This window comes from Parasteatoda tepidariorum, chromosome 3 (genome assembly GCF_982258835.1).
Source record: "Parasteatoda tepidariorum strain Cologne lab strain chromosome 3, Ptep-v5.0, whole genome shotgun sequence".
Classification (NCBI taxonomy): domain Eukaryota; kingdom Metazoa; phylum Arthropoda; class Arachnida; order Araneae; family Theridiidae; genus Parasteatoda; species Parasteatoda tepidariorum.
In genome coordinates, this window is record NC_141757.1 from 120,848,891 (window position 1) to 120,870,619 (window position 21,729).

At 28.6% G+C, this 21,729-nt stretch overlaps 3 protein-coding genes across 3 annotated transcripts; 2 read left to right on the forward strand and 1 right to left on the reverse strand.

The window, feature by feature from the left end:
* The first annotated feature begins 1,867 nt into the window (after nt 1–1,867).
* Nucleotides 1,868–4,160, forward strand: LOC147814252 (uncharacterized). Its single transcript, XM_087160291.1, has 2 exons — nt 1,868–2,027; nt 3,634–4,160. Exons 1-2 carry the CDS (start codon nt 1,868–1,870, stop codon nt 4,158–4,160), a joined length of 687 nt encoding a protein of 228 aa, XP_087016417.1.
* A 9,931-nt stretch (nt 4,161–14,091) lies between these two features.
* On the forward strand, nt 14,092–17,558 carry LOC107455796 (transmembrane protein 186). Its single transcript, XM_016073507.5, has 2 exons — nt 14,092–14,366; nt 16,912–17,558. Exons 1-2 carry the CDS (start codon nt 14,349–14,351, stop codon nt 17,545–17,547), a joined length of 654 nt encoding a protein of 217 aa, XP_015928993.1. The 5' UTR covers nt 14,092–14,348; the 3' UTR covers nt 17,548–17,558.
* A 1,650-nt stretch (nt 17,559–19,208) lies between these two features.
* Nucleotides 19,209–19,889, reverse strand: LOC107455778 (general transcription factor II-I repeat domain-containing protein 2A). The gene has a single exon (XM_016073476.3). It carries the CDS (start codon nt 19,887–19,889, stop codon nt 19,209–19,211), a length of 681 nt encoding a protein of 226 aa, XP_015928962.3.
* Nucleotides 19,890–21,729: the final 1,840 nt, after the last annotated feature.

Consider the following 21,729-nt stretch of genomic DNA (forward strand, 5'->3'; position numbering starts at 1 on the left):
GTTTAATTTTCCATTTTATATTTGTGATATAACTAATCATATTATAGGTGCAGATTTTTTATACTATTTTAATCTTAAACCTAATATTAGAAAACGTTGCTTAAATGATATTAGTACTAATTTAAATTCTCATTGTATTTTTAAAACTTCTGACATTATTTCAATTAAAACTGTTCTTGGTGAAAATTATTATGAAAAATTGTTAAACGAATATCCTGAAATAACGAAACCTATTTGCTCAGACCAAATTGTTAAGCATAATGTTGTACATCATATAGAAACTTTTGGTTCACCAGTTTTTCCTAAACCTCGGCGTCTAGCGCCCGATAGGCTAAAAATAGCAAAAATGGAATTTCAACATATGTTAGATTTAGGCCACATGCGCCCATCCAAAAGTAATTTTTCATCACCTTTACATTTAGTCCCCAAGAAAAATAGTTTGGACTGGCGTCCAGTAGGTGATTATCGAGCTTTAAACGCTCAAACTGTTAAAGATAAATATCCAATTCCTAATATTATGGATTTTACTAGTGAACTACATGGAACTAAAATATTTTCTCACATTGATTTAATTCGAGCTTTCCATCAAATACCAATAGCCCATGAAGATGTACATAAAACTGCAATAATAACTCCTTTCGGATTATTCGAAAGTACTCGTATGCAATTCGGACTTTGCAATGCAGCCAGTACTTTCCAACGCTTTATTGACGAAGTAACTAGAGGCTTGGAATGCGTTTACGCTTTCATAGATGATATATTAATAGCTTCCGAATCTCCCGAAGAGCATATAAAATATTTAAAATCACTTTTTGATAGACTGCAGTATTTTGGTTTAACAATAAATCCCTCTAAATGCTTATTTGGTCAGAATAGTTTACAATTTTTAGTTTTCAAAATTTCCGAAAAAGGAATTGAACCTTTAAGTGATCACGTTAATACAATTCTAAATTTTCCAAAACTAAATACGATTACTCAATTACGTAGATTTCTAGGATTATTTAATTTTTATCGACGCTTTATTCCTAATGCAGCTCATATTTTATCACCTTTAACCAAGTTTTTAGAAGGACAACGAAATATTAAGAAATCTAACTAATCGTCAAAAAAATCTGATTTACCGTTAATTTGGACCGATACTTCAAACAAATCTTTTTCTGATGCAAAGCAAGCAATAGCCGATGCAACTCTATTAAAATATCCTAAACCTGGTGCTAATTTAAGTCTGTGGACTGACGCGTCTGATTTTGCAATCGGCAGTTCTTTAATGCAATATCAAAATAATGAGTGGGAACCAATTGCATTTTTCTCAACAAAATTAAATAAAAGTCAGCAAAATTGGTCAACATACGATCGCGAATTATTGGCAATATACGCGTCAATAAAAAAATTTCGTCACATGCTTGAAGGTAGAAGTTTTACTATTTTTACAGACCAAAAACCTCTAATTTATGCGTTTAAACAAAAACCTGAAAAATGTTCCCCTCGCCAATTCAGATATCTTGATTATATTTCTCAATTTTCAACTGATATTAAACATGTAGAAGGAAAATCTAATTCAGTTGCTGATACTCTATCGCGAATAGAAATAAATGCAATTTCAAAACCTCCATTTATAGACTTTAAAAAACTAGAACAAGAACAAAATAAAGATTTAGAATTGAAAGAAATATTAAATTCAAATAATTCATCTTTAAAATTAGAAAAACAATACTTTTCTTTGGAAGATGTTAATTTAATATGTGATTTTAGACCTTTTATTCCAAAATCATACAGGCAAATTATTTTTGATAATTTACATTATTTTTCTCATCCTGGAATATATTCAACTACGAATTTAATTTCTAAACGATTTGTGTGACCCAACATGAAAGTGGATATCAAAAATAAAGTTCGTTCTTGTGAGAAATGTCAGCGAGCTAAAGTTTTTCAACACACTAAAGCTCCTTTTAGTACATTTGCTCAACCCGACGCAAGATTTTCCCATATCCATCTGGATTTTATTGGCCCACTTCCTGTTTCTGAAGGTAAGCAATACTGCCTTACAATAATAGATAGATTCACGAGATGGCCAGAAGTTATCCCTACTACAGATATGACTGCCGAGACCACCGCAAAAGCACTTATTCACGGTTGGATCCATATATGGCAGTACTTTTACTTTCGTTACTTGTACCGCCGGTACAAGTAAAAAGTACGTACTTTTACTTGTACTTCGTTACTTTTTAAATTTAGTACTTTTACTTGTACTTTCGTTACTTTTTAAGGGAAAAAGTACAAGTATTTGTAACGGAAATGTCGAATGAAATCGTTACTTTTTTCTAAAACTCGGTAAGCTTTCTAAAGAGAAAAAAAATGCTTTCGAAATGCAATTATTTTGCAAAATGAATAAAAATATTAATTATCAAGTTATTTTCATTCATTTTCGAGTTTTATGCATTTGTTTAATACATTTTAAATAAAAAATGTTGGATTTTGTTATTATGTTTTTCAATTTTCTTTTTGAACTCACTAATAATACATTTTTGTCGAATATGTTTTTATCTAGTACATTTTTTACTAAAATTATGTTTATGCCCGACCTTGTCAAACAACGCCCAGTCAAATCTCTAAGAACTTCAGAGCTATTTGTGCTATTGAAAACAATTATAATTACTATTATAACTCTTGAAGACTCGAAGGTATTAATTTAGCCGCTGATACTAAAACTCGTTCACAAATTTTAATTATTTCGTTAGGCAGAAATGTTCGGAAAATGATTTTCTCGCATGACTTCAGCATTAGCCATTGTTACAAATAAAACTGTAAACTGTTCTGTTTCAGCTTATACTGCACATTCAATTATTTTTTACTAGCTCAAAGATCACAAAGCTATCTGAAACTACGTGTTTGCTTTGTTTATGTTTGTACTTTTAAAGCGCGTTTCTATAGAGTAAAACAATTTTAAATCAATGGTAATTTAAATAAATAAAAATAATAAACTAAAAATTAAAATCAATAGATAAAATTTCTTTTTCGTGCCAATCCATATATTTGATTTCAAAATTATATTATACGATTATATTATAAAATTATATTATAATATTCTTCCGAATTTAAAAATAAATTAATGTCCATAACTTTCAAAATTAAAAATAATTAAATAAATAACAAAAATTTTGCAAAAACGTTAAAGAACATAAGAATATGATTCAATAAAATTTTGGTTATTTTGAATTTTCGATTTCCTAGAAATGTACTTTTAAATCGTTACTTTTTTTGTTTAGTACTTGTACTTTTACTTGTACTTTTTACTCGTTACTTTTTAAAATAAGAACTTTTTACTTTTTACTCGTTACTTTTTTAAAAAATACTTGTACTTTTACTCGTTACTTTTTAAAAGTAACGTTGCCATATATGGTTGGATCTCTAGATTTGGCACACCCGTTACTATAACTACCGATCAAGGCCGAAATTTTGAATCAACTCTTTTTCGAAATCTCACTAATATCTTAGGTAGTAACCACATCCATACTACTTCATATCACGCGCAAAGTGATGGAATGATAGAACGATTTCATAGACAGCTTAAAAGTTCTATAATAGCACAGGAAAATAATAAATGGACCGAAATTTTACCAATTGTCTTATTAGGTATTCACACAGCTTTAAAAGCTGATATTAATGCAACTTGTGCACAACTTGTTTATGGTACTTCCTTACGTCTACCTTCGGATCTTTTAAACTCAAATTCTTTATCTCCACCAGTAACAGAAAATTATGTCACAAATTTAATGACCGCAATGAGAAAATTAAGTCCTGTACCAGCATCAGCACACAGTAAAAATAAGTTCTATATTAATCCTAATTTAAAATCTTGTTCTCATATATTTTTAAAAGTAGATAAAATTCGTCCTCCACTATCCCCTGCATACACCGGACCACACCGTGTAATTGAACGTTCTGATAAAACCTTTATTATTGATTTTCATGGTAAGAAAATAACTGTCGCAATAGATAGAATTAAACCAGCTTTTCAAATTTCTGAGAAATTAAAAATAAATAAAATTCCAATGGTCGAAAAGCAATTATCTCCAACAAAGGAAGAAAAGCAAATTGTTACAAAATCTGGTCGCCGTGTGTATTTCCCGAAATATTTTGTTAAAGAATATGGAATATAAAAGCATCTAAATATTTTGTATCTATTAATTGTATTCCAATTTCCAAGTTAAATTTTTTTTCTTCGTAATTAAGACGTATATTTGAATTTACTACTTTGTATTTTATGATTGTTTTTAAACAATCATTATTGGTATCGTGACTTTGTCACTGGGGGGATACTGTGTGGTGATAGGTTCGCCGCTCATCGTAAAATCAAGTTTATTCCATATTGTTATCTGTTGTCTTTAATCAATTGTGTTTTTACTTACTTTTGAAGTGAACTGAAATAAGAGTTCTGACGTCATCATATTAGAATTGTATAAATACCAGCACGCACATGACAGCCTGTCAGTATTTCTCTCATCACCTGCTGTGATGATGCTTCTTGTAAATCAAACCAACTTGTATCTAAATGTAAATATGTTAAATAAAATATTAGTATCTCGAAGGAGCTATCTTCGCTTACCTCAATACCATTATATTTTCTAATTCTTATGATGAGCATTTAACCCACCTCAAAAAGATTTTTGATATTTGTAAACAAGAAAACTTAAAATTAAAACTTTCAAAATGTTCATTTTTGCAAAAACAAATAGAATTTTTAGGATATGAAATTACTAATGGAATTGTATCACCCGATAACCATAATATTGAAGTGATTAAAAAATTATTACCCCCTAAAAATGTAAAATCATTGCAAAGATTTCTCGGATCAATAAATGTTTACAATAAATTTATTGATAGTTATGCAAGTATTCAACATCCTTCAAATAACTTGTTAAAGAAAGATGTAAAATGGATGTGGTCAGAAAAATGCCAACAATCTTTTGAACTTTTAAAAAATGCTATTATTTGTAAACCAATTTTGAAAATTTTTAATCCTAATCATGAATATCATCTTTTTGTTGATGCATCATTAGTTGGAATTGGATGTGTGCTAAAACAGACAGATGAATGTGGTGTATTGCATCCTGTAGCTTTTCATTCTCGTTCCTTAAGGGACTATGAAAAAACTATGCAATTACAGAACTTGAATGTCTTGCTACTGTAGATTCTTTAAATAAACTCCATTATTATCTTTTTGGCCAAAAATTCACCATACATACTGACCATGCTGCTTTAGTTTGGCTAAAAAATGTTAAAAATTTAAAAGGTAGATTATTTAGATGGTCATTATTGTTAAGTACGTATGAATATGATATTAAATACACAAAAGGTTCTACTAATTTTGAAGCAGATTGGCTTTCGAGAGATGCAACAGATTCACTTGTCAAAATTGATGGTAACAATAATAATGTTCATGTTTCACATTTGTTAAAATTGAATGAAATTGTTGAAGCTCAAAGGAAGAATAACTTACAAGGTAATTTTGTTGATGTCAATAATGTTTTATGTGTACGTAAGAAAAATTTTACTAAAATAGTTGTTCCATTTTCTCTAAGATTAAAACTTATGCAAATTGCTCATGAAAAATTTAATCATCCAGGAGTGCAAAAGATGATTAACTTAATAACCCCTGTTTATTATTGGAACAACATAACTTCAGATATAACAAAATTTTGTAAACATTGTCATACGTGCCAACTAAATAAAAAACCGCGACAAAAAAGATTTGGATTATTACAATCCTTACCCCCTGTAGATAGTGTTGGTGGATTGAATTACTATAATTCAACAAAAAAATATTTAACTTTAATTATTGACCACCTCACAAGATACATTTGGGCTTTTGCATCAAAATCCATTAGCTCAGAAACCTATACAAATTTTTTACATCAAATTTTTCATAATCAAATTCCTAAATCCTTGTTGAGTGATAGAAACGCTGCCTTTACTTCTTCTCATTTTAAAAAGTTTTTGAAACATAATAAAATTCAACAATTATTGACAACTGCACATCATCCGCAGTCTAATGGCAAGGTAGAACGCCTTCGTCAAACAATAATTAAGAGTTTAAAATGTAAAATCAATGAAAAACCTACTAAAACTCCCTGGCCTACTTTGTTAAAAGATATAGTTAATACTTATAACTTAACTCCCCATTCTGTAACAAAATTTCCACCTGCATACCTCGATGCATGGTAGACTCCCCTATGAAAATCCCTTAAATGAAGGAATCTATCCACCTGTTGAGGAGGCTAAAAAATAGCAATTCAAAGAACTAAAGAATATCATGAAAGAAATAAAATCTATTATGATGCTAGATTTTTAGATATAGATTTTAAAACTGATGAATTAGTTATGTTTGAAGAATTTACTCATCCTAATACGAGGAAGTTGTCACCTCCTTTTAGTGGACCGTATAAAATTCTTCAAAAAATTTCAGAAACTAATTACAAAATAAATAAAAAGAATAATTTAAGTAAACAAAATTTTGAAATAGTACATGTATCAAAGCTTAGAAAATATCCCAACCCACAAATGTTGAAATTAAATCATGAATAGAGTCCAAAGGAAAAGAAATTTTTTTACTTTCTTCAAAGGAAGAAGTAAACCCTATATTTTTGAGAGATCCGAATCACGTGTGGAGATGTTTACCTCTACATCATTTTGATGTGAGGGCGATGTAAGTTGAAGTTTTTTTCTCAATAAGTTATTTTTATAATAATAAGTTATTTTTATAGTTTTCTCAATAAACTATTTTTATATTGTCCAATCTGGATCTCTCACTTTCCCTCTGCTTCATGAAATTCTGTTTTCCTCCATTTTAACGGGGAATACAGATTTTCATCAAGTTAAAGGCCCCTTTTAACCACACAGAATCTTAAATTCTGAAATAATGGCACTTTGTTGTCCAGTTCGTTTCGATAAAAAGTTCCCAAGTAGCACCAAAAATTTTTCACACAAAAATATACAATTGTATATTTTTGTGAGAAAAATTTTTGAAAATTTTAATAGAATAGTTTATAAACATGTTTCATTTTTCTTTCTGTTTAATTGACTAAACAGATAAATTGCATAATCATGTTTTTCATATTTTTGTCATTGTAAATAATATTTTTTCTTCTCATAATTGAAAAGATGTTATTTGTAGTAAGGAAAAGGAACAGTCGTACCTACCTAAAGTTTAAAAATTTAAAGTTTTCTAAATTTTTTTTTATTTTGGCTTACCAAAAAAATTTTTTTCGGGGGGGGGGGAATGTAATACAAAAATAATAAATACTTTTGTATCAATAAAAGAATTAAAACTCTTTCGGTTTCATAAAATGTCTTTGTTAAAGAGTAAGCGTAGAGCTATTCTATTTTGGGAATTCAAGGCTGAAAACATACCATTGAATAATAATTAGATTTATATTTGAAAGGAGGAGTTATTTTTAGAATCTTGATCCTCTTTCACTTCCATATTAGGAAGCATTGAATGATTTTCCATAGTGCGTAGAGTTACAAAGGCTTGTGCGATTGGGACCTAAGTACACCAATATCTGTAGTATTTAATGTGAGAGCGAAGGTTTTCGCATGACTCTTGCTGAATAACATGTTCCAATAACTATCTGGGGATTCGTCCACACCCCCCTCCTTTGCAGGAGTGGGGATGTGATCTGTTATAACCACCAGCATACCTGTTAATAAACCTTTTGATAACTTATTATGGCTTTTTTCTGCATTTCTTAATATGAATACACCAATGATAACAGAGATGTAGCCCTGTTATTATATATTAAAGTTTTTGTTTATAACTATTATATCCTAGCAGGGACTAATATAGGGGATAAGGACATTTAACTTTTCCCGAAGGTTTTTAGAAAAGCAACACGCTTTTGACAGACCGGTTTTACGCACAAAAAGTGGCGTTCGCGTCGTCCTAGGGATTATTTTCTGACGTTCCCGCCGTACCTTAGCATTGCGCGTAATCAGTGTTGACCATTAAAAAGTAAATTTAATTTAAATTCTAAAAATTTTTCATTTCCGTAAACCAGTATATTATTTTGTATATTGCCTAAAGATGTCTATTTATTACTCATAATTTATTTGTTTGTTTATTGAAGTTTTAAAACCAGAGATCATTCAGATTACGAGCAATTATATACTATAGTTTCGGTTTTGTTTAGTTTCGGTTTTCAGAACTTGGGTTAATTAAAACCGAAGGAAGGATATTTGATTATTCAACCATAGTTATTAGTTTGAAGCGTCTGGTTCTATTACAACTGAAGTATGGATACTTATATTAGCATTTTTTTATATTTAAAAATTTTATTTAACAGAACGAGTTCAAAACTAAAACCCTTTAAATTTTAAAAGTTTACTATTATTGTTTTAAAATCATTATAATTAAAAAATGCACATTAATGACAAATTTTTTTAAACAAAATATAAGCCATGAAACCGTAAATTTTTTAAATTTTCCGATGAGAATTAAAAATAAAAAAAATTTTCATGAAAATAATTATTCGTAGCATTTATTATGAATTCGATTGTATCTTTCAATTTCCGATCTTTATTAATGCCTTTGCACGAATAATTATTCAAATTATTATAATATATATATCCCTATCAAAATCTCCCAATTCATTTCTTAATGTCCGCGTAAGACTATCTACCTTACTAATTAATTGCCCACAATCAAATGCTCTTCATTTTGCTTTGATTTAACAAGGAATAAAGATAAAATAACTCATAATTTATGTAAATATTTAAACATTGCTGCCTTCATGAATGTTTTTTTTAAAGAAAACAATCATATTTTGCGTTACACGTAAAGGTTACACGTAAAGGTGCGAAACCACGAAAATATCATTCAGATTGCTTGACGCTTAAAGAGTTCCAGCGAAATGCTCAGTAATCGTAATGAATTTTTTTTATATAATAAATCATTTTTTTAGCGTCTTTGACAGACAGTCAATTATTTCTGTGATTAGCGAGATGCTCTTCATATTTCTTGTAATTTTAAACTCTTTCCAAAAATCAAAGTAGCGTGCAATTTAAATATCGGTGTAAAACAATGTTTATAAAAGTTATTAAAATAATTTATTTTAACCAAGATTAAGTTGAAATTAAAATAATCAAATGTTGCGTTAAATGCAAAGGAAAACCACGAAACATTCTTTTAGATTACTAAACAATTACAAGATTACAGCTAAATGTTCATTATCGCAATGAATTATTTTTTAAACCATGAATTTTTTTACCATCCTTCGACAAACAATTTGTCATCTAAGTGGATGTTGTGAAATACTTTTCTTAAATTTTTAACTTTTAACACGACCCAGAAATCAAAGTAACTTGCAATTTAAATATTAGAGTAAAATCATGTTTATAAAAGCTTTTGTAGTAACCTATATATTATTCAAAATTAAATTAAAATTTAGACAAATCAAATGTTGCGTTAAATGCAAAGGAAAATCACGAAAAAGTCTTTTAGATAACTGAACAATAATCACATTACAGCTAAATGTTCATTATCGCAATGAATTGTTTTTTTAATCATAAATTTTTTTTATCATCCTTGACAGACAATTTGTCATCTTAGTGGATGTTGTGAAACACTTTCTTATATTTTTAACTTTTAACACGACCCATATATCAAAGTACCTTGTAATTGAAATAGAGGAGTAAAATCATATTTTGAAAGACTTTTTGAATAAAAATAATTAGAATTTCCATTACACACAAATGAAAACCAAGAAAACGTTTTACTAGCAAACTAGTTGTACGCTAACAGGCAATAATGAGACTATATCTCAGCAATTATTATCATTTTCCAATATCTTGTGCTTTATATGAAATATAATGTTTTGACTAGCTTGGAATGTTTACTAAAATGTTCTTTATGTTATTTATTTATTAATTTTTTGCAAATACATGAATTGTGTTTTATTTTATTTGAAATATTTGAATTTCAGAATGATATAAAGAATTAAATTTGAATAACATATTAGTTTTTTTTTTTTTTTTTTTTTTTTTTTTTTTTTTTTTAAAGTTTAAAATTTACGAATTATAAATCTTTAAAAAAATCTGGAGAAAAAAAAATGTGTCATTAAATTTGCGAATTGCAGATTTTTCTGGCAAAGAGATTGAATGTTATCAATTATTATTAATCATTACAACTTATAAAAATCAAATTAAAAAAGAACAAATTATGTAGAGCTGCAATAAACAAGCACCGCAGTTCACTAGAGGGCGTGGATATAGAGTACAAACTAGGGTCCTAGACGTCCGTTTGGTCGAGTGATTGATGCAAACTTTCCCGGGGGGGTTTTAGAAAAGCAACACGCTTTTGACAGACCGGTTTTACGCACAAAAAGTGGCGTTCGCGTCGTCGTAGTGATTATTTTCTGACATCCCCGCCGTACCTTTGCATGCGCGTAATCAGTGTTGATCATTAAAAAGCAATTTAATTTAAATTCTAAAACTTTTTCATTTCCGTAAACCAGTATATTATTTTGTATATTGCTTAAAGATGTCTATTCATTACTCATAATTTATTTGTTTGTTTATTGAAGCTTTAAAAGCAGAGATCATTCAGATTACGAGCAATTATATACTATAGTTTCGGTTTTGTTTAGTTTTGGTTTTCAGAACTTAGATTAATTAAAACCGAAGGAAGGATATTTACTTATCCAACCATAGTTATTAGTTTGAAGCGTCTGGTTCTATTACAACTGAAGTATAGATGCTTATATTAGCATTTTTTTATATTTAAAAATATGATTTAACAGAAGGAGTTCGAAACTAAAATCCTTTGAATTTTATAAGTTTACTATTATTGTTTTAAAATCGTAATAATTAAAAATGCACATCAATGACACATTTTTTTAAAGCCATGCAACCGTAAATTTGTTAAATTTTCCGATGAGAATTAAAAATAAAAATCTTTTTCATGAAAATAATTATTCGTAGTATTTATTACGAACTCGATTGTATTATCTATTAATTTCCGATCTTTATTAATGCCTTTGCACAAATAATTATCCAAATTATTATAATATATATATATATATATATATATATATATATATATATATATATATATATATATATATATATATATATATATATATATATATATATATATATATATATATATATATATATATATATATATATATATATATATCAGTATCAAAATCTCCCAATTCATTACTTAATGTCCGCGTAAGACTATGTACCTAGCTAATTAATTGCCCAAAATCAAATGCTCTTCATTTTGTTCTGATTTACAAGGAATATAGATAAAATAATTCATAATTTATGTAAATATTTAAACATTGCTGCCTTTATGAATGTTTTTTTTAAGAAAACAATCATATTTTGCGTTACACGTAAAGGGAAACCTCTAAAATATCTTTGAGATTGCTTGACGCTTAAGGAGTTCCAGCGAAATGCTCAGTAATCGTAATGAATTTTTTTTATATAATAAATAATTTTTTTAGCGTCTTTGACAGACAGTCAATTATTTCGGTGAATATAGCGAGATGCTCTTCATATTTTTTGTAATTTTTAACTGATTCCAAAAATCAAAGTAACGTGCAATTTAAATATCGGCGTAAAACAATGTTTATAAAAGTTATAAAAATAATTTATTTTAACCAAGATAAGGTTGAAATTAAAGTAATAAAATTTTGCGTTACACGCAAAGGAAAACCTAGAAAATGTTTTTCAGATTGCTTGGCGGTAATAGGATTTCAACTAAATGTTCATCTTTATCTCAATGAAATTATTTTTTTATAAGCAGCCATTTTTTATTATTAATCAGGCCTAGCCGCTGTGGTTCAGAAGATCAGGAGTCTCCTTGAAGTCAGGCTAACCGTGGGATGTTTTCCTCAAAATGTAACGTAAATGCGGGCTAGTTCCATCAAGAAGTCCAATATGGAGGCAAATGTCTCTCAATACTTTATAAAGGACTCTCCCTGTCTTTTGGATATGATTTAAAATTGAATTTACGGAGTTAAACATGAGTAGGCGTAAGCACATAATTAGGTCGGCTGTTCGACGACGGTTATAAAATTATGAAATAGATAAGGTATCAACTTGCTGAATATAAACGAAAAGCTCTTCTTTTTAACTCAACCAGTAAAACAAAATAAGCCACAATTTAAGTATCGAATTACAATTATATACTTGTGAAAGTTATAAAAATAACCTATTTTAAATAAAATTAAATTATCAAATTTTGCGTTACATGCTAAAGAAAACTACAAATGCGTTTTTCAGATTGTTTTTATCGGTAATAGGTATTCCAGCTAAATGTTCATTATCTAAAAGAAGTTATTTTTAAATAATCAATAATTTTTTTTCTTCCCATCCTTGATAGATGGCTTAACATCTTTGTGAATATAAGGAAACGTCCTTATTATTTTTAATTCAACCCAGAAATCAAAATTACTCATAAGTTACTTGGAGTACAATCATAATCATTAAAGTTATGAAAATAACTTATTTCAATTAAGGCTAAATAGAAATAATCAAATTTTGCGTTACATGCAAGGAAAAACCGCAAAAAAGTCTTTTAGATTGCTGAACGGTAATAGGATTCTAGCTAAATGTTCATTATCGCAATGAATTATTTTTTCAACAATTAATTTTTTTTATCATCCTTGAGAGACTAATTGTCATATTAGTTGATGTTGTGAAACACTTTTTACTTTTAACACGACCCAGAAATCAAAGTACCTTGCAATTTAAATATCAGAGTAAAATCATGTTTATAAAAGCTTTTGTAGTAACCTATATTGTATTTAAAATTAAGACAAATCAAATGTTGCGTTAAATGCAAAGGAAAACCACGAAAAAATCTTTTAGATAACTGAACAATAATAACATTACAGCTGTATGTTCATTATCGCAATGAATTATTTTTTTAACCATTAATTTTTTTATCATCCTTGACAGTCAAATTGTCATCTTAGTGGATGTTGTGAAATACTTTTCTTATATTTTTAACTTTTAACACGACCCAGATATCAAAGTAACTTGCAATTTAAATATCAGAGTAAAATCATGTTTATAAAAGCTTTTGTAGTAACCTATATATAATTTAAAATTAAATTAAAAGTTAGACAAATCAAATGTTGCGTTAAATGCAAAGGAAAACCACGAAAAAGTCTTTTAGATAACTGAACAATAATAACATTACAGCTGTATGTTCATTATCGCAATGAATTATTTTTTTAACCATTAATTTTTTTTATCATCCTTGACAGACAATTTGTCATCTTAGTGGATGTTGTGAAATACTTTTCTTATATTTTTAACTTTTAACACGACCCAGATATCAAAGTACCTTGTTATTGAAATAGAGGAGTAAAATCGTACTTTGAAAAACTTTTTGAATGAAAATAATTAGAATTTCCATTACACACAAATGAAAACCAAGAAAACGCTTTACTAGCAAACTAATTGTACGCTAACAGGCTAGCTTGGAATGTTTACTAAAATGTTCTTTATTTTATTTATTTATTTATTTTTTGTAAGTACATAAATTGTGTGTTTTATTTTATTTCAAATATTTGAATTTCAGAATGATATAAAGAATTAAATTCTAAAAACATATTAGTTTTATTTTTTTTTAATTTTAAAATTTACGAATTATAAATCTTTAAAAAAATCTGGAAAAAAAATGTGTCATAAAATTTGCGAATTTCAGATTTTTCTGGCAAAGAGACTGAATGTTATCAATTATTATTAATCATTACAACTTATAAAAATCAAATAAAAAAAAAGAACAAATTATGTACAGCTGCAATAAACAGGCACCGCAGTTCACTAGAGGGCGTGGATATAGAGTACAAACTAGTTACTAGACCAGTGATGTCAACGTTCACCGTGACGTCCGTTTGGTCGAGTGATTGATCTTTCTGCCTTTATATCTATGGACTAATCTATGGATTGATGAAACAATTAAGAAATGTTTATCTTTTTATAAATGTCACTAGATGACGCCACCAATTTAAACTTTCCTTTTCCTCGGGAAAGATCCGAGATAAGTATTTTTTCGCTGATCTTGTTCTGAACAAATACAAACAGCCTGAAACGTTGGCAGTCAATTACCAGCTTATTTATAAAATATATTATGCAATGCTGTCTATGGTTATGCTTATAAAGCATACAGAATTATCGTAAAATCCTTATTATTTAATGCTTTCTTTAAATCAATTCTGGATATTATACTAATCAAGACATTAGTCCATTTTGAGAGTAATATTTTCAACTCATATAATATAAATTATTTTAAAAGATTATATCTATTGGATATTTTTCCATCATATAAAATGAACATGTCTAATCGTGTAAGTCTTTTTATCAAATAACATTGCACTCTTTATTTAAAAATAAATTGTAAATTTTCAAAAATACTTTTGTTAAAATTTTTATATTAGTTTCTATACAAATCTTACAATCCATGTATTAAAAAAAAATTATTTAAATTGCTGTCTTTGCTGTTGTTGTTGTCATTTTACCTTCTACTTAACCACACCTGATGGGAAAAGCTTAAACAATAAGCAAAAAATAAAAATTTTATTAGAGTTATGAGCAGAAAAAATAATATCAAAAGTGTATTACTCTTTTAATACAAATTAAAGTTTAACTTAAAATATGTGTCAAAATAAAGTATTTATTATAAATAATTAATATGCAAAATATTGTCATAAAGGGCTATCCATAAACGATGTTTTTTATTAAAACTTTTAATCCCCTTTCTCGCAATGTGTCACACTTTTCTATATTCCCCCTGTCACATGTATAACATTACATATCATTTAAAAATAATAAACTTCCTGTTTCAAAACAAAGCACTATGTCATAGACAATATGATCAATTCCATAGGGATTGACATTACATTTTGATCGATTTTCTTGCTTATAAACTTTATCCATTGATTAATATTTTTTTAAAAAATCATACGAGATGTTTTTCAATAGCCTAATATTAATAAGAAAAAAGAGGTCAAAATTAATGTTTTTTTTTAGAATAAAAATTTTAAATGTGACTGATATTCCATAGAAATGACGTAGAGTAAAACATATTTTAATTTTGAAATTATCTTTTTTCCTCTATAAGCAATAATGGGTTGTTGTTGTTTTAATTGATTTAAAAACAAAAACTTCTGATTAATACACATCAAAAGATCTATATAAAAAGTAGCAAATAGGGTCTCTTGACTGATGTTACAAACTATATTAAAATTTTAATAAACTTTTTCCATTATCATTTTAAAATACTTAAAAACTAAACATTTTATATATAAAATATGTGTATCATGGGAGTTCAATTTTTGAGGGAGATGAAATTAAAATACAGTCTCCGATATTCGAAACAAAAATTTATTATAACTGCAAAAATATTAATTATTTTTGTCTCTTTCTTGTTCTTAACTTTGATGAGTTAAAATCAATCATAGTTCATAAATTTTGCTGATTTGTGTGAGATATTGTGGAGGAGATATACACCCAGCATCAACAATGATCTAAATTAATTAATAACAAAAAACTGAGAAATTAATTAATAGAAGGATGCTATTAAATGCTTATTTTTATTATGTTGTCCTATGTATCATGAAATTGCTGAGATAACCAAATTATATTTATAAACATGTATTTTATATAATATAAAAATATTTTAACTGCTGATTTTAAGTGTCTTAATTTATACCAAAATGTGTATTATTGAACTTGTTCATTTGGTGTTTAGACATTGAGAAACATTTTTGCTTAAAGAACCAGAACTGTTGAACCAGCTTGTTACTTTATTAGTGCTATATTCATGTTTTTTTTTTTTTTTATGTAGTCTACATAGCACAAAGTATACTCTATCCTTCTTTTGGATACTTGTTACCTCCTCTCTCACTTTTGTCAAAATTTCATGAATATCTCCCTTCTCTCCAAGTGTGACATCATTTGTTAATAAACCCTAACTAGAATAACAAGTTAAATTGCTCATTTTTCTTCAGCCATAAATATCAGTATTTTCTTGATTACTAGTTTAAAAAAAAGAAGAAGAAAAAGAAAACTTATGTAGAATAGACAGATTGAGTCACAAATTATCATTTAATTTAAAACTTTTCTGTAAATAAGTTGACTAATAGAAAGTTACTTGAGTTCATGTTGGCTATCTTTCAAAAAATGATTAATAAAAAAAAGTCTTGTTCTTAATTTTCACTTCTCAAAAAAAGTAAGTTATGATTTTGTTCAAATTTTATAATTTATTACTTAAATTTTTTAATTTAAAATATTGTTAAAAGAAATTTTTTATCAGAAATTGTTTTTTGTATCTTTGATAATAAATTTTAAAAAAAATTTTTTTAATCTTTTTAGTTGTTTTCAAAAAATTTTTGATCTGCTTAATAAGTTTCTGAGATACGGCAAATCATGTAAAAAGTGAAATAAAGTAAGGATCTCAAACTTTAAATTGCTCCCCTCACTTAAGTATTACGACCCTATTTTTCTGATGGTAGTTACCCCTATATATTAATTGGTCAAGAATCCAAAGCTATCAGGGGAAAAAATGAATATTTGTTCAGAAAAAGTATGTTTTAGGGTCTTATTAAAACAATTAATAGCAATAATTAACACATTTGAAATCAACCTTTTGAACATTTAAGATTTAGATTTAGTACGTGAAATTCGGATCAGTTGAAAAAAGTTATGCAGTGTAATAGTTTCTTTTACGCTTATTGTACAATTACTTAACTAATCAACAACAACAAAAATCTGATTTTCAATTTGATATTTGAAACAAAATGTAGGTTTTCTACTAGATGAATCATATTTATTACAATAGAAAGAGTTACCTTATTGTTTAAATCTAATACATATCTAATTTTTTTTCCATAGATTCTGGGTAACATTAAGAAAATAAATGTTTCCTATTTGAAAAACACAGAATTTTTATACAAAAGAAGAACAGAATGTCTTCGTTATTTATGTTCTAAGAATTTAGAGCTGTCAAAACATCAGTCATCAAATGAAGTTCCATGGACACCAGTTTACCGTTACAGATTCATCATTACTGCTGGAATTCTGAATCGTTTTAAACTTTACCAAACAGTAGTTTCAGCTGTATTCATACCTATTTCTTCAATACTCTATCATTATGGTGCTGTTGAGTTTTCTGTTGTAAAAGTTTTTATAGGATGTGGAGTATTGGCAGGCTTGACTTTATATCCAATAACATGGTTTTTTAGAAAACTAATTGGAATTATTTTTGTGTCTGAGGACAATAGAATTGTTAAAGTATCTCATTTATCATTTTGGGGTAAAAGAATAAACATTGTTGTTCCTACTGAAAATATTATACCTTTAACAGATTGTGAATATAATCCAAAAGATATATATGTCCGATTCCAAAGATATGATGTAAAGGATGTGCTTTTTTTCACTTTAAAATATGGAGAGGTTTTAAACAAGGAAAAATTTCAACATGTATTTGGTGATTTAAAATTATTAGGTTATTCTGACAATAAAACATAAATAAAAATAGATTTTTAGCTTTATTTATTTTTTACTGATTTATATAATTAATTACGTTACCATAAAGAACTTTTTCATATTACACCAACTACTTGCCAAGGTGCCAAAACAGTTTTAAACTTGCAAAAAAAATTTAAGAAAATCTGTAAAGGTTTGCCTGTGAGTAGACACAAGTTATACTCTTCAAATCAAATTACATTCAGTGTATGGACTTGTGCTGCCTGCGACTTTATAACCATATTCCTTAACCAGTGTTTACATCATAGAAAAAAAATGGGTGACAATTTCTCAAAAACAGGGTGAGATTTCAGAAAGTTAAGTGAGATTTCTAAAAACTGAAAAAATACAAATAGACTTGGAAAAAAAATCATTTCTTTTATTATAATACATTTTAACGGTCTTCTATTTTTTAAAGCATTGAATATTTTTGCTGCATCATCATAGAAGATTTTGCCTTTACTAGGTATTTGTCCATCTTACATTAGTGCATAAAAAAATTTGAACGTCTTATATGAAAAACCATACCTACAGTAAACACGTGGTTGCAGAGAAATGTGTTCTGAAAGGGGTTCCGTGGTTCGGAGGGGTTGTGTTCTGTTGTTCGAAAAGGTTCTGAACAATACCTACTGGTAAATAGGGAAGCTAGATAACGGGGCGTATGTTGAAAATAATAAAAGATCCAGGAAGAAAAGTGAAACTGATTTTATTCTAAATGACGTAATTCGAAGCTTTTTCCAAAATGCGAGAATTTCGCGAATTTTGAAATTGATTTATAGAGTCTTAACATACCCTTCAAGTTGGTCCCCTTCTGTTATGCTTTTTAAAGTTTCCCTTAAAATTTGACAACGGTTAGTTACGGATACAAAAATATTTCGTGTAGTACAGATACAGAATAAATATATTTCTTGAAAATCTGAACAGGGAAAATTGGTCATTCTGAGTTTTGCATCATGAATTGAAAAGATCCACAAGTCATCCTCAGTAAAGTAGGATCTATCATATCAGTTGATCTAAAGCCAATGTATTTAACGATAAGGCTATTTGAAGACTAAGGATAGTTATTCTTAGTTTCCTAAGAAATTATTTAATATACTCTTAAATATCAAGTCTAGTGACTATAATCTGTAAATCAGAAAAGGTTCTGTCAGTGTTAGGAAATTAAAAAGTGATAGATTTAATTTTTTCAGAAAATATAGAGCACCTACACAAAAAACTATTTCGGTGGTCACAGCAGGTCATTAAAAATACTTTTTTTAGGTTAGGTCACTATGTTATTAGAAGTCTATTTTTCCATAAAATAAACACAATTTTTTCTCAAGCTCAAAAAAATCGCTAAATGTGCCACTATTAATGCCATTTGGTGGCATTCTGTAAAAGAAAATTATCTAAGTAAATTTCCTTAATGCAAAATTTTGCTTAATTCTAATAAATCAGATGAAACCATGAAAAAAAATAACCTGATATCCTTTTAGTAAATTCATTTGAATACCTTAACACAGGGCTATGCAATTGCAAAGAGTCCACGGGCCAGAATTCTAGTCACTGATCACTTGGCGGGCCGCAGTTTGAAAAAGTTGAACAATAACCTCTTATACGATAACAATTAATAGTTGAATTATTAATTATGGAACAGAAGGATTATAAAACAATTTGCTTACATTTTAATGAGAAAACTGAGGCTGATCAGCCTTCTTTACAAGGGCAGGAATGTCAACATTGATGTTTGTCGTTGCCAGCCGAAGAGAGTCTAACAATGAACTGTCGGAGAGAGAGCTCCTGTAACGATTCTTGATAAACTTCATTGCCGAAAAAGCATTTTCGCATAAATATGTGCTCCCAAACATGGAAGTTATTTTCAGTCCTAAGTCACGCAGATTTGGAAACCGTTCAGTTGGAAGCAACTTGAAGAACTCGGGCCTCCTTTTGGTTCTTGTTTGAAAGAACGGGTCAGCCTGGAGATCACAGAGCTCTGATTGTAGGTTGGCCGGTTGTTCTTCAATGCTTGCTGTGACTGGATTACTAAATAGAGCCACGTCATTCTTGATGCTCTCAAAATCCGAAAATCTCGTGTTGAATTCATCAATAATTGTCTGCAACTCAAGGCAAAATTCAGAAAAATCCAGCAGTTCCTCACACTCTGACGCCAAACGACTGCAGCTGGCGAAGTGAGATAAGTTATTTTTTCCAAAAGTTGCATGGAAAATTTTCAGCTTGTTTCTAAACCCATTGATGTGTGCCATTAGGTCAGACACCAGTTGGCCTCTTCCTTGTAGTTTTAAGTTCACATCGTTGAGGTGGCCAGTAATATCAATTAGAAATGCCAAGTGACATGAAAAATCCATGCTTAAAAGTTCTTGTTCAAGGTTTTCTGACGGAGAAAACTGGTGAAGGAAAAGAGGGATTTCTTTTCTCAACTCGAAAAATCTTGTGAGGCAGTTTCCGGCACTAAGCCACCTAACTTGATTGTACATAAGCTGGTCGCCCTGTTGCCTGGTCGCCTGCCATAAGAGCCCTGTTGTCGCCTCTGATCATGTTGTTGACTTTCACAACTTTTTTGGGGGGTTTCAGTTTGCTTCACCGATTTCCCGCATAAATCATGCTGGTGAATGATGCAATGAAGTGCAGGGCATTTCATTCCATTTTCTCTCAAACATCCAATCAATCCTATCTTTGGTCCTACCATTGCCTTTGCACCGTCTGTAGCTGGGACGGAACACTTTTCAAAACCTCCGACACTGTTGACTGCTTTCATCACTTCTTCAAATATGTCCCTATACCCTTTGTTGTGGAGTGAAGAGAACACATGGTAATGAGCTCCTTCTTGATATACTATCAAATTTCGAAAAAAGAAATATGCTGAATAAGAAGTTGGCGGGCCGCCAGTTGGACAGCTGTGCCTTAACACATTGATTGCCAGATTTGGAAACCTGTTTATGTCAGCTAATGATTTTCTTTGTTGCATGTTCTTAGTGACTGATGATCACTGTCTGCATTTAAGCAAATAATAAAACCACAGGGTTGGGGTTTTGGATGTCCTAAACTGGTTTTGAACAGGACACGTGGCTTTTACTTTCTTAAACTGGGTAAAACTGTCCTAAACTGGGTAAAACTGTCCTTAACTGGGTAAAACTGTCCAAAACCTTGAACTTTGGTAAAAGGTAAAAATTCTATAGATGTAACCATTGTACACATAATAATTACATGTATCAATAAATATTTGAAATTTCTTATACAATTTACTTTAACTTATCAAAAGAAAAATAATATAATATAATAGGAAAAGGTTTATAATTTTTGAAGCTCATTGAACAACAAAAGTGAATACCTAATCCTTTAAATATTAATATGCTTTTAATACTGATAAATAATGTTTTTTCATAAGGATAAATAATGCAATATTAAAAAATATAATTTTTTTTAAAAAATATTAAATTTGTTTAAAAATTAACCTTTTATTTTTCACAACATTGTTTTTAAATATTAATATATTAGCTTAAATTGGAAATATAAAATAACTGAAAAATGTATTAACAGTTTTGAAGGGCATGACATCAGTTTCAGTTACTGACACATCACCACTATGCTAAAAGAATTGAACATGAATGAAATAAAAGTATTCTTGAATAGTACTATAGATAAACAAATCTGCTTATGACTAACCAAGCACTTAGTCCCTAATAGCTTAACCTGTAGGGCAAGGTCAAACTTCAGTTATGTACTATTGAATGAGAGGACCAATTGAACGAGTTTGTTTAATGTTTAAATTGAAGAGTCAAACAATATTAATAAAACATTATACTTTTAAAAACAAATATTCCGTAGTAGATTTAATTATCAATATGTTATTAGTTCTATGTTTATTTTACCTCTTAAATATTGTTCAGATAAAATTGAGACATAATTTGAGTAGAAGGGTTTTGGACAGGACGGTTTAAACCGCGGATTAATCCATTCTGTCCTAAACCTTACCAACCCTGTACAACCACCAAGGCCTTTTTCATTAGGCTATTGCAGTCTTTATTTGAAACTTCCAGTAAATCTTCATTATAAAATAAAATCAAAAAAATATCATTAAACCTAATTTTAGAAAATGTCTAATTCTATTTTTTATTATTCAATAATTATATTTTAAGATTTTTATTTGGGGCAAGGACAGAATTTTCCTTTGCCTAAATGCAAAGG